Below are 14,153 nucleotides of genomic sequence, written 5' to 3'. Positions count from 1 at the left end.
AGTTACCACTGTATAGGTTAAGAGAACAAGAGAACCCACAAGGTTGCAAGCAAGTTTTTATAGAAAATAATCCTGTATACACTTGTCTGGTGTAAGTACTATTAATATTGATATTTCTTTCTGACTGGATACGCACAGGACTGTGCTGTAAATTAGGCTTCATGGTGAAGCATAACATTGAGAGAAGTATTAACCGAGTCTTTGGAACTCTGTGATTTCAGACTGTGCATACTGTTGCCGCATTATTTTAAAGTGTTCGGAATACCAAGAAATATTGACAGAAGATTACTAAATAAAGTCAACCTGCAGTAAATTCAGGACCTAACACATACAGTAACTAATATTTTGAACTCACTTTTACAAGATGTGATGATAGCCGTTGGCTGATAGGGCTTTAAAAGAAGATAAAATCTTATTGGGCAAGAGTCTTGGACTGATCTGACTGCTAAATAGAATTGTTAAGTGGAGAACAAAATATGATTTATTAGAACTGGAAAAATAATTTTGGACAACTCCCAGGATTCCCAATCCAGCATGGTTGGTTATAATCCAAAAATATAACTTTTCCAAGTTCTGCTCTTGAATACCAATTAATTGGAGCAACAGCATGGAAGCACTTTTGTCTTTCTCCCTGCCAGAAAATGTGGCCTGGGACTGCTGAAAGCAGGATAATGAACCAAACAAACTCCATTTCCTGATCTTAAGTTTTATAAAAAAAATAAAATGTATTTGTTTCCTGAAGAGATTGAAGAGTAACTTTTAAAAGTAATTTGTCATTTAAATCACTGCAAACTCCCCACATCTTACCAGTGACATTGGAAACACACATACTCATTTTCATCACTTGTGTTACGTGTTACAGTACATTCAGCCTTTGAATGTGAACAAATCCAACCAAAAAGTAAGAAAATAACCTAAAATGTTATTTTTTAAAAAAATCTTGAAAATTTCCTCAGAGCATTTAAATCCCCAAAATAAAAATAGATAGGAACACATGAACATCACTCATGGCATAAAGGAAATAATATGGCCAGTCATTATGTTATTTTGCAAAAAGAATTGTGTTTTGTGTTAATTACTCTTGCAGTAATACATTACAGGTAACATTGATGGCTCATAACATGTTATAGCTAAGCTGGTCTTGGGCTATTCTAGCATCGCAGACATCAGAAAGCAAATGAAGGACTGTGTGTTTTATTCTTTTAAAAATCTGTGTATACCCCAAAGAACAACTGAAAGGAGAAGCTGGAAACCTCTTGGCTTTTCACAGGCATGGGGTTTGGTTTTGTTCTTTGTTTTTATGGATTAAAACACATGACACACAAATCCCAAATGGCAGAGCACTCAATTTGCATATTACAGAAGGTCCCAGATTCAATTCCTGGCAAGTTCATCTCAAAGCATCACACAGAAGATCCCTGCCTGAGATCAAGAAGACCTGCTGTCAGCTAGAATGATGGCTTGGGAAAGTAATTTCTAGAGTACAAATCTCAATAGCTCCCTGGCTGCATGGGGAGTCCTGAAGCTATAGCACCCTAAAGCTCTTAATGTTTCTGAACTCCTGACAGCATAAACAGTAATGGACCAGATGCAGCACTAGTTTTATTTAACATAAGGCAGCAGCATTGCACACCATTTGAAATGATATATTTCACCCAAAGCATTACTGCTTGAATGTTTCGAACACTGAGATCAGCCCTTGGTTTTTTGATTTCAAGTGATGAAAGGGGCAGGCTAGCCCCAACTGAAGGTGTGTCTACACCAATAATCTAACCACATTTCATTGCATGTTAAGCCTTAATGCTCCAGGTACTAATCTCTGTAAGTTGTTGTACAGGATCCCTTGCTTCTTTTGAAAGGCAGTCTTCGAGGGAGAGAGGGAGAGGAGGGGAATGTGTGTTTGGGGGGCAGAGGCAGAGGCAGCAATTTGCACTGTTCTGGGTAAGCAACAGTATAAACTCCTGTAAAAGTGATGGAAAGAAGTAAAGAGAGGACAGTTAAGAACCCAAATTCACCCCTGCTAAAATAAATTAGCAATAGTGGAATAGGAGCACACATGTAAATGAGCAAGATTTCATTTATTAATATAGAATTAACCTGACATAGGCATGTAACAGGGAAAAATATTTTTGCAGTGTGCAGACAGAAAGTTGTAAGGGAAAGTGTCTTCAGCTTAATGAATGCTTTCATTTCAAACTCTTGCTGAATTTATGGCATTTGATATCCTGCCAACTGGCTCAAGGGATCCTTGCAACTGGCTACAAGATTTATGAAAATTGTTGTATTTTACTGTAAAGCAAACAATTAAAGTGCCAGCCATAAAACCACTAAAGAAACCATTTACAAAATGAACAAGAAGTTAATGATAGCTCAAACTTAAGCAGCTGAATATGTTCCAAATATAAAATGAATGCACAGATCTTCAGGAGCATTAGGGTGAATTGACCAGTTGGTCTTCTTTGGGCAGCTGTTCCCACAGAAAGGGGGCTACCACAGAGAAGGCTCTAACACCATGTGGCCTCTCAACCCTCTTAAGAATACAGTACATGGGTATTCTCAGGAGGGTCTCCACAGAGAGTCTTAAGGCACAGGAGAGGGACAAGAAGAGGTACTCTAGACCAGTGGTTCTTAACCTTTGTTACTCGGATATTTTTGAACTGCAACTCCCAGAAACCCCAGCCAGTACAGTTGGTGGTGAAGGCTTCTGGGAATTGCAGTCCAAAACTCCTGAGGAACCCAAGGTTAAGAACCAGTGCTCTAGACTGGTAGTTCTTCTGGAAGTTGTTGTAAGGAGGAGATGAACCATGTATGCTGTCTTGAGGTCAGCAGAGAAAATGTGGGATAAACAATGAACCCCCACCACCACTATTCTAGACTCACTTAACACTGCCCCTTGAAATGAGCCCACAGATCACCTGCAAAACATTTTAAAGGAGCATTACATGATGCCTTAAATTTACAAGGTCCCATGTGAACATCTAGCTGCTACTCCAAGCTCTGAAAAGACTGAAGCTTCCCTAATCAAATGAAAAGTATCTTTGATCAGATGTTGAAATCACTGTACCAGGGTCTCAAGCTACGAATGATATTTGGGTGGGTTTTAACTTCCTTCTCATGGTGTTGAGAGAAGGATTCAAAGTTCAGAGAGAAAGTTTCCTTAAAGAAATTGGAGGGTTAAGGCTGAAGCTCTCAAGAGCCACTGATGGTGAGCATAAACCATTATTCCACAGGCTGGCACTCTCCAGGTATACTAGCCAGACTGGGGATGGTAAGAACTTTATTCCAACACACCTAAGTGGATCCTGTACTCCAACACACTTCAACTCCAGGGAAACTGAAGCAGAAAATACTGCCTCTGTGTAAAGCATCATGAGCATTGCCATCTGGGTGATGGATCACCACCTCTTGGTCTCAGAGGTCTGACAATCCTTCATTTTAGAAAGTCTATTCAGAAAGTGCAGAGAGTTTGCCTACTATAGTGGCAATGTACCGCCAGATTTCAGTATCCAAACTGTAAAGGTCCAAACTATATTTAATGGTTCAGCCATACAGGGGAAAGGGGAAACTACAGTTGTCTGCCAGTACAATTTGTGGTCCATGATCAGACACCAAGTGCACCACTGAACATCTGCTGGAAATGGAAGAACTCAATGTAGCTTCATTCTGAGTACAGTGGGGTCTTGACTTGAGAACTTAATCCGTATTGGAAGGCGGTTCTCAAGTCAAAAAGTCTGTAAGTCAAGTCTCCATTGACCTACAGTGCATTGAAAACCGATTAATCCCGTAACAGGCCGTTTTTGTTCCATTTTGGTTTTTTTCTGGTCTGTAAATCAAATCTCAGTCTGCAAGTCAAACCTAAATTTTGCGGCCAGAGAAGTCTGTAACTCAAAAAGTCTGTAAGTCAAGCCGTCTGTAAGTCAAGGGTCCACTGTATATAGACAGACAAGATTAGATTTTGGTCTGATCCAGGAAAGCCCTTCTTATGGTGGCTTGCAAGAACACATATTCAGGATAACTTGAAGTGGATTAGTTTTGCCTTCACAGTTACTCGATCCCAAGCCTGCCCTTTTATTTTGAAATTTTATCATTTACTGCTAGTCTACTGGATACAACTATGAAATATGAAGAAAAAATTGTTCTACTTTATGTGAAAGTGAAGCCCAACCTGAGACTGTCCAGAGATGAAAAAAAGGTTACTTTTCCAGACTACAACAATACAAGCCTTGTGGCGCTCCCAAGACTAACCAGTTTCATTTAACTCAAGCTTTCATAGAGTGAAGCTCACATGCTGGAGTCCATAAAAGCTAATGACATATAAAATGTATTAAGTTTTTAAGGTGGCTTGCAAATAGACCAACACCACTACCCTGGAAACTTAATTTATGTGATCAATTAATTAAAGGCTGGAGATGTGCTACGTCATGAGAGAGAGAGACTACAGCACTATCCAGCTGGAAAATTTAGTAGTGGACTAACACTCCCAGAATGTCTCAGTCAGCTGGCTGGCCGGGGGATTCTGGGAGTTACAGTCCCCAAAAAAGCAACTTCTTCAATTTCTGACTCTTGAGCCCAGCATGAAGTCCTGCACGTTTTCTCCCCTCCTACTTACAAGGCAGAATAAACCCTCTGGTGCGCATCCCGGTAGAATATACATAACGTAACTCCGGAGTAAGTAGCTTCGAGTAACTACAACACCCAACTCCATGCCCTAATACGGTTCTGAACCTTTGCCTAATGCCCCACACAAAAACACGTCCTGCAAGGGCGGGGTTGCGAAAGGCTGTCTTTTTAAGCAGCTCGACTTGGGAGAACGGCTGAAAAGTTGTTGGCGGGCGGCGGCGGCGGAGGAGCCCGTTGTCTTCAAGGGCAATCGACCCCACGCCGGCAGAATTTTTGCCTGGTTGCTTTGTTTTTCCCTTGAACCGGTGCCCTGAAATCTCCACGACCCGAATCCCAGCGGTCAACTTCAACGGAAAGTGAGCTGATCCCCCTTTCCAAAATCCACCTCCCACAAAACACACACCCGCGGTTTGGAACAATCAAACATGACTTCGCTTTCTGCTCCTTGGCTCGCCTGCATTGACAGGGGGATCGCGACTAAATTAATTCAAGTCAGTTAATCTATATATTCCAGCTTCTCCATTATATGCACTCACGTATACGTAAGGACCAGCAACTTGCACACACAGTTTCTCTCTTTCTAGCGAACCTTTGCTCCTCTTTCGGAGTCACTCTTAATTTGTTTCTTAACGAACCTCCTCGTTATATATCTCTCGTCCTCTCCCTTATATCTCGCATCGTTTTCGTGAGGATAAGCTTAATAATCACAGTGGAAACAGAAGAAGCCAGACCTACCTTCGGTTCCCGCAACGCCAGACCAGATCGTAACCAAGAAGAACCCCGTGCAAAACCAGGAGGGGCTGAGAAAGGGCCCCATTGTTTTTTCATGGCAGATCCCAGATCATAATTTCATTCCGAAGGAAGGGAGAGATCGGGGATTTCCCCCACCGCTTCCAACAATTTTAGAAATCTCCTCGCTTTGCTTTCGCAGTTCTTCTTTCCCACTTTTCTTTCCAGCCCAACTTTTTCACCTCTTTCACTTCCGTAAAGGGAGGAAGAAAAAAAACACACAACACACCACCATCTCTCCTTCCACCGACGCTAGGCGTCCAGAACGCGCAAAGCGCGCCTCCGAGAAAGATTCCTGCCCCGTCGGGAGTGGCAGACAAGTTGTGGGTCGGAGCGCTCCGAAGCCTCTCTCTCTCTCTCTGCCTCGTGGGGAAATCGACGGGAGAGGAAAAAGTTTTAAAAGTTTTCCTTTACCTCCTTATTGTTCACGATCGAACTTTATAGCTTCCTTTGGGATCATTCCATTTGGAGACTTTGCAGTTTAGAGCGTTACCTCTCAGTGAATGCAGAAGGAAAATACGTCTTTCTTTACAAATTTAAACGTCGTAAGATTGCCAAGGAATAAAGAGGCAGGAGTGGTCAAATATGTATTTTGAATGACTTGAGAATAAATACTGTAGTCGTTTGAAGAGTAGGGGCCTAGAATTGTCATATAAACTTTAGTGGAAATAAGTAACGCATCACGATTATTTCACTAAATACAGCTGCATGGAATACATGTGTGTTGCCAAAAGCTTTCATACAGATGTTGTTCTGAGGAACTGAAACAACTGATAAGATTTTATAAGTGAGCAAACCAACTACTTTTAAGAACGGAGGTGAGAAAATAAAACTTGATAGGTGTTGGTGGGCTACAAGGCCCATCAGCCCTCTTCAGGATAGGGGGGAAATGCTGGTCAAAGCCTATATTTTCTCTCTTTCCCTGCCACAGCAGCACGCCAGATCTAGAATAGCCTCAGCACACAAAACAGCTCCATTGATTCAACTTAATCCTTCCAATCAACCTATCAATTCTAAAAACATTTACTTTGAGTTTAAGTCCCATTAATTTCAGTGCAACATGTCCAATTTATGTAGGGCTGCAGCGTAATTTACTGATTCATTGCACAATACAGGGCAGTGAGAAGTACATTAAATTTCAGTCTTCATTGTACAAGATACATGTTATCCTGCCTTCTGTCAAATCACTCTTCCATTGAAACGGTTACATGGTTGTCACCTTTCTCCAAGTTAATTACACATATTTCAATTTTTTTTCTTTAGGTGCACATTCTTGGCAATTTAAAAAAAAAAGATGAGGATGACATGTATAGATCTAGAAGGGAAAGCCAGACAGTCCCAACGAAAACCAACAATACAGGGCTGGAATGTCCCTGATGATTATCTGATGAATAACCAGTGATGAAAGATGTAGTGAATAGGTAAAGTGAGGAAGAAAGAGTGGATCTAAAAGAATTAGCAGGAAATAGCATATACAATCCTCACAAAAGGTCTATACCAAGCCCAATGAAATAAATTGTGCCTACCGCTTAGGGGGAGAAGCATTCAATGTCACTAGCTACTACCAGATCATTTCTCGGCACCATTAAAAATTTTATGAACTAAAAATTCCTTATGGCTTGGAACCAAGTAACTTGAAGAACCAGCATATCCTTTAGCCTGAGTGTCGAGATATTCTGGAAAGCCCCCCTCTCAGTCCTGAAAAAATATAAGGCATATCTCAAACGAGTACGACAAAAAGCTGTTTTAATTATTACACTGTGTATTATCACCGATTGATGTCCTAGCCAATTTTTTTTTGTTTTACTGTTATATATTGTAAAATAACTGCTGAAGTGTGTTTTTATTGGTTGTTGTGGGTTTTTTGGGCTCTTTGGCCGTGTTCTGAAGGTTGTTCTTCTTTCACCAGTCTCTGTAGCCGGCATCTTCAGAGGACTGGAGTAGGAACTCAGTCCATGCTCTGTTGCTCTGGTGCTGTGTTTTTATTACTAGTGGTGTATGGCTGCTTTATGTAGAAAGGGATCTGGGTACACAATAATATAATAATTGTCTACCATCAAGTCAATTCTGGGTTATGGCGACTCTTTTCAGGGTTTTCTAGATAGAGAGTACTCAGAAAGTGATTATCAATGCCTTCATCTGGGGGGCATCCTGGAATTGTGCAGCTTGCCCAAGGCCACACAGGCTGGCTGTTCTTGCAGGAAGCACAGTGGGGAATCAAACTCCAAACCTCTGGCTCCACAGTCAGATCCCTAGACCACTTAGCTATTCAGCCAGCTCTTACACAGTGAAAAAGTAATAAATACTTGTTCTTGGCCAGCTTTCATTCCTTCCAATAGCATCTACTGTACGTTTGTTTGAACGTGTTCTTTAAAACTCCTGAAATTTTATTTTCTGTGCTGCTATTACAAGCCTAAGCAGCCCATTCTGCATAGAATTTGTTGGCCATAAGTGGTGTGCCTTAGGGTGGGTGGAGAGTGTGGACTCTTCGCAATGAGTTGATTGAGTAGGAGAACTGGATTATCTAACCAGGCTTGGGGAATGTATGATTCTCCAGATATTTCTGGACTGCACTTCCAAGCATATTTTTGCCATTAATTATGTTGTCTAGGGCTAAAGGGATTTATAATCCAACATCTGGAAGGCTAAAGGTATTACTGTTTCATCACTCATATTGAACTCCGAGAGGAAAAAAAGCTGTCTAGTCCTTTAACACAATTTGAAGGCAAAGATAGGTGATACCTTTATTAGACCACTAAAAAAATAACAAACAGAAGCTAGCTTTTGACCCATACAGGTCTTCATCAATCTGGACACTATTGTGGTTTGGATGGTACAAAACACCATGAAATATTCATGGGAAGTCCCTTTGTAAAATGAGTTTCGAAATAGGGGCTGCAAATTCAAATCAGGAGTATAAGTTTAAAATTCCACACCACTGACCCTTTATGGGATAGTCCCTCCCAAACTTCTCAACGAAGGTCTGTCAGTCACTGAGTACCCGCCTCCTGCATTGCCCTATCTTGAAACACAAGGCTCCTTTTTCATTTGGGATGGTGGTTACAAAGAAATGTGGCAAACCCCCTATCAGAGAAGTTGGAATAAAATTTAGTCTACATAGTAGGTGAGTCAAATGTAGCCCTCTTTAGTGATCTAATAAAGGTATAACCTACCCTTGCCTTTGAATTCCAATACACTTGCTTTTCATCTCTTGACTCTCACTGTTCTGTGGGTCAATGTTTCTTGTTTTCATGTTTTACAATCACTTTTTTTTAAAGTTTTGCATCCACTACATAGGAGGTTGATTTAAACTGGCTTCAGCTTTAAGCCCAACTCTCTTTACCCTTTGGTTCCCATTATACTGACTACTCAGAACAATAAGCAAGTACTGTAACTTTAGGCTAGCCATTCTGTTTGTACAGTGAGATGTCAGTCTACACAACAGTTTTTAACCAACCTGGCACTCTTGATATCTTGTACAACAATTCCTATCACCGCCACACCATGGGTAAAGGGCAAGGATTATGGAAATTGTAATCCAGAATACCTGGAGGTCTCTGTATTAAGAAAGCCTGCTTCGAACAAAGTATTCAAGTCCAATGTAATATTTTATGCTGGCCAATAAGCATCTCAGTAGCACAAAGCATATACAAAATGATTCCCCTTTCCAAACAGTCAAGAGATCTAATATAGAAAAATTATGTAGTGGAGTGCAGAAAACCTTTTGAGGCTTACTATTTGAACTGAGCAGAGAGAACTTCAACATTTATATGCTGTCAACTCACATCGGACTTATAGTAACCCAAATAAGGAACATGAGATATTGAACCAGTTCCACCCCACCAGTGAGTTTCCATGGTGGAGCAAGAATTTGAACTCAGGGCTTCTGAATCCTAGCCCATCACTCTTGTCTGCCACACCGCACAGGGTACCTCCTTCAACATTACCCCTTTGTATTCAGTGTGATCCAAGAGGAGTTTGTATCACAAGTTTCCAAGTTGAGAAACTGTCTACTTAGAATTTAAACTGATTCTAAAACTTGACTTTACATTCAATTTAAACTGCAGGAAAGGAGAAATCAATTTTTCTGCTTGACAAATTGAATTGTGAAAGTGCCTCTGGATTTCCACAAATCTTTAGCACTGAATGTGTACTCCTTTTAGCTGTGGATTATACAGAAACCTCTTGCTGGGGCCCTGTTATATCTTTTCCCGAGGTGGACATCTTAAAAGCTGTAAAATATGCTTTTTTTCCTGGCTAATCCCTCTTTTAAACAAGGAGGAATCCAAAGTGGCCATTCTACAGAGAACTCTCCCACTCATGGAACATTCATCATCACTATGTCACGGTTTAAGCTTCACTGTTTCAGGCTCTCTTGTTGCCTCTGTCACTTTCCTCTTAACTCTTTTCTAGGAGATCCTTAAAAGATGATCTATTTCATCCCTGTTGGGCTTGTGGCAAAAGCCTGATTGATTTATGAGTCACATATGTCACAGGCTTTGTCAGTTCACTGTGTTTTCTTGCTACTTCTGGCATCCAGGCTTTGCTGCCAGTTGTGATTAAGGTTTTTTTCTGGGTTTGTTGTAGTTCCCTATTAGATATGAAAGGCCAGGGGGTGGGAGAGGGCTTAAGGGGAAGGGGGCCATTGACTTGAGAGACTGGATCCTGTGGAGGAAATTCTTGGAACAGTGAAGCAATTTCTAGAGAATGAGCTCTTTCAAGGCTTTCTCAAACCCTACAGGCAGCCAAAGGAAGGGGGAGCAGGCAGGCTGGTGGGGGGGGGGGGCGTTTCTCTTGTGGTATTAACGGATTCTTTTCTTTCTCTTCAGCCATATTTCTCATGCCCTGCAACTGTTTGCAAAGACTGGGTCTACTGCTCATTTTCCACCTGAAAAGGACAAGACATCTACCTTTGTAATCTCAATAGTAAGCAATTCAGGAACATTAAGACAGGAACACAGCATCAGCTCTGCAGAAAGAGAAAAACAGGAATTCTTAGGAAAGGGACTGATAGGGGGGAGAGGGGTGAATAAAGCAGTGTAATGTCATATATAAATGGATACTGCACTCACACAGAAACCTGCTTTGGGCACCCCAGAGAAAGGAGCAACTGAACTGTGAGAAGTACAGAAAAGGACAGCTAGCAGCCAAATCCTACACAGAAACAGACGTGCTTAAAATCCATCATTATGTGTAGGCAGGCAAGCCAAATTCTGCATACAGTAAGTCTGTAAAATGAGTGGAGAACATAAGCGCCTCAGATGGTCCAGAAAACACCCAGTGTGAAAGAAGGAAACATCCTTCTGCTGAGTGGAAAAAAGATTTAAGAATTAGAAGCATTTAGGTTTACGCAAAAAAAAATGGCAACCAGGGACTGGTGCAGAACTACAATACAGATTTCTAAAAATGATGGTTATCTTCTTTTATGACACAAGAACATAAAGTAAATCAGTGCAACCCATGACTAGACATATTCAGAACCGACAAACATTTCGTGCAATGAATAACTACCATATAGCATTTATTTATAAAATCTTGTTGGCTCTGTGTAGAGCATCACTTTATAGAAAATACAGTAATTAAAAATACATACATATACTTCATCATAAAACATGCATAACAGTTATGAGTGCTGCCAGAGGATGCATGAAGTGAGCTGTGAAACCACACTTTTGTCATGCTTTGCTCCTCTTCCAGACAGAGGAAGAACTTTCAAAAAGTATTAAGCACTTATTATACCCCTCCCCTCATTTGGTAGTTTCCTTGGTAAGAAAAAGAAAATGAAGGAAACAATGAGAATATATGTAAGGCAGAAAATTGAAGAGGGGGACATCTGGACTCCCCATAAAAATCCATAAAGTCAATTTGATCACACAGTAAGTTTGTATTTACTTATTAAACAGTTGATATACCTCCGACCTCTAACTATTATTTCTCAGCATGGAAAGCTCCATTAAATTTGAGAAAAACTAAGAGAAAACATGACGTATGAGTATGGGTGTACTTCTTAACATGGTATTCTGCACTTCTTGGGAAGGGTGTGCTGAGGGCTCAACAACATTGCCAGAGATATGGTTAGTCACACCTCTACTTCCACTGACTCACACAGTTGGACATGCCAATTTATTTCTATATTATAATGCTGATGATTTTGTTTTTTTCCCTCCCCAGTTGCCTGAATGGATGGAGTGTGGGCAGGTTGCAGCCACAATGGCAGAACTGACAAAGATGCTAATTATGGAACCTAAACATGTAACTAGAAACATGGATATACATACTTTTTGCTTCCAATTCCTGGCTTAGAGCAAATGTTTTAGAAAAGCTAAAGAAAGTGAGAAAATGAGATATCTTTCGAATACTCAAGGTCTCTTTTTAAATTAGTTCTAGCAGTAGTTCAAAACAGTAACATTTTGAAGCTCTTCTTCTGTTTACAAACTGTAGGCTTCCATTTCTTCACCTTCTTGCAGTCTTTAGTAATTAGTTTTAAGTCACAAAAGGAGATATTTCAATATTGTGCTGTGTTTTAATATTGTATTTCCTTAATTTCTGTATGTATGTAGCTTGTATGTAGCACTGTATTGTTTGCTCTAGTTGTTCTTCCAATCAACACTATAATTTAATACAACATTTTTGGTAACTTCTCATGCTCTCCTAACCTTCTTCTGAATATTTACCAACCTGGGTGTAAACCACCCTTCTAAAATGGCATGTGGCATTTGCCATTGGGTGGAAACGTTGAATGGCTTTCTCCATACAAGGGTAGTAGAATTAATAATTCATATTAAAAAAATCTGCCACAGTGCCTTTATTGCAAAATCTGTGTGGTTCCATGAGTTTGGGCAATACTATTCCATTCAATTTACACCTATAGTCAAGGGGCAAATCCTTTCTTTTTGGCAGATCTCAGTAAAGTTATTTTTTTGGACCATAGCTCCCATAATCAACCTGCCATCGTGGCCACTTGTGTCTGAACAGAACCAAGAATGACTATTCCCCATGCATGAGAATTTTGCAGAGAACAATCTCATTTATTTATTTATTTTTGCTGAGCAAGTTAAATGTTAAAGTAAAAGAGCTGTATTGTATTGCAGATGGAAACAAAGAATGCTTTTTAGTAGATTCACCTGTATTCTCATACTGCCCTCCAATGGATTCTATTCATTTATACTTTGGCAGCTGGGTCTCCAATAGTTTGGAAGCAGAGGTGTGTTTGTTTTTTAGTTTTCAAAGACACAATCATGCTAGTCTGTTTAAGCATATACAGTACTGTATAAAAAAACAAGCACAAAGGTTGTGAGACCATTAAGAGTAACAGATTTATTTAGTTGTAAGCTTCCACAGAGTTTTCTCAGTGGATTGACCAATTCTATGAAGATTTACAACACCTTCTAGAACTGACACCAAAGAAAGACTTTCTTCTCATAGGGGACTAGAATGCTAAAGTAGGAATAAAGATATAAAAGAAACAACAGGTAAGTTTGGTCTTGGAGTTCAAAACAAAGCAGGGCAAAGGCTAATAGAGTTTTGTCAGAACAAGCTGGTCATCACAAACACTCTTTTCCAACAACACAAGAAGCAACTCTACACATGGACATCACCAGATGGGCAATACCGAAATCAGATTGATTATATTCTCTGCAGCCAAAGACGGAGAAGCTCTATAAAGTCCGCAAAAACAAGACCTGGAGCTGATTGTGGCTCTGATCATCAGCTTCTTATAGCAAAACTCAAGCTTAAACTGAAGCAAATTATGGCAAGTTCTTTAAAAAATAGGAGTGCCTGACCACCTTATCTGCCACTTGAGAAATCTTTATGTGAGACAGGAAGCAACAGTTAGAACTGGATATGGAACAACTGATTGGTTCAAAATTGGGAAAGGAGTACGACAAGGCTGCAGATTGTCTCCCTGCTTATTTAACTTATATGCAGAGTACATCATGCAAAAGACAGAATTAAGATTGCTGGAAGAAATAATGTACCAATGACCTCCGATATGCAGATGATACCACTCTGATGGCAGAAAGTGAGGAGGAATTAAAGAACCTCTTAATGAGGGTGAAAGAGCACCAAAGAGAGGAGAGCGCGAAAAATGGTCTGAAGCTCAACATCAAAAAAACCTAAGATCATGGCCACTGGTCCCATCACCTCCTGGGAAATAGAAGGGGAAGATATGGAGGTGGTGACAGATTTTACTTTCTTGGGGTCCATGATCACTGCAGATGGTGACAGCAGCCCCGAAATTAAAAGACACCTGCTTCTTGGGAGGAAAGCAATGACAAACCTTCATTCGTTTAGTCGTTTAGTTGTGTCCGACTCTTCTTGACCCCATGGACCAGAGCACGCCAGGCCCTCCTATCTTCCACTGCCTCCCGGAGTTGTGTCAAATTCATGTTGGTTGCTTCGCAGACACTGTCCAGCCATTTCATCCTCGGTCGTCCCCTTCGCCTCTTGCCATCACACTTTCCTAACATCAAGGTTTTTTCCAAGGAGTCTTCTCTTCTCATGAGATGGCCAAAGTACTGGAGCCTCAGCTTCACGATCTGTCCTTCCAGTGAGCACTCAGGGTTGAATGACAAACCTAGATAGCATCTTAAAAAGCAGAGACATCACCTTGCCAACAAAGGTCTCCGTAGTCAAAGCTATGGTTTTTCCAGTAGTGATGTATGGAAGTGAGAGCTGGACCATAAAGAAGGCTGACCGCCAAACAATTGATGCTTTTCAATTGTGGTGCTGGAGGAGGCTCC

At 40.6% G+C, this 14,153-nt stretch overlaps 1 protein-coding gene across 2 annotated transcripts in view; it reads right to left on the bottom strand.

The window, feature by feature from the left end:
* ERBB2 (erb-b2 receptor tyrosine kinase 2) overlaps positions 1-5,717 on the bottom strand; it is a 60,646-nt gene extending 54,929 nt beyond the window's left edge. The window contains exon 1 of one of the 2 annotated variants that reach the window (XM_020799304.3): positions 5,356-5,717. In XM_020799304.3, the coding sequence (XP_020654963.3) occupies positions 5,356-5,437 (82 nt within the window). In that variant the 5' untranslated portion in view covers positions 5,438-5,717. Of the gene's footprint in view, positions 1-5,156; positions 5,231-5,355 lie in introns of those variants that run through there. The other variant, XM_020799306.3, reaches the window with a different exon arrangement.
* Between the last annotated feature and the right edge of the window lie 8,436 nt (positions 5,718-14,153).

This window comes from Pogona vitticeps, chromosome 6 (assembly GCF_051106095.1).
Source record: "Pogona vitticeps strain Pit_001003342236 chromosome 6, PviZW2.1, whole genome shotgun sequence".
Taxonomy (NCBI): Eukaryota; Metazoa; Chordata; class Lepidosauria; order Squamata; family Agamidae; genus Pogona; species Pogona vitticeps.
Note: the sequence above shows the minus strand (reverse complement) of the source record. Positions and strands in the feature narration are given on the sequence as shown.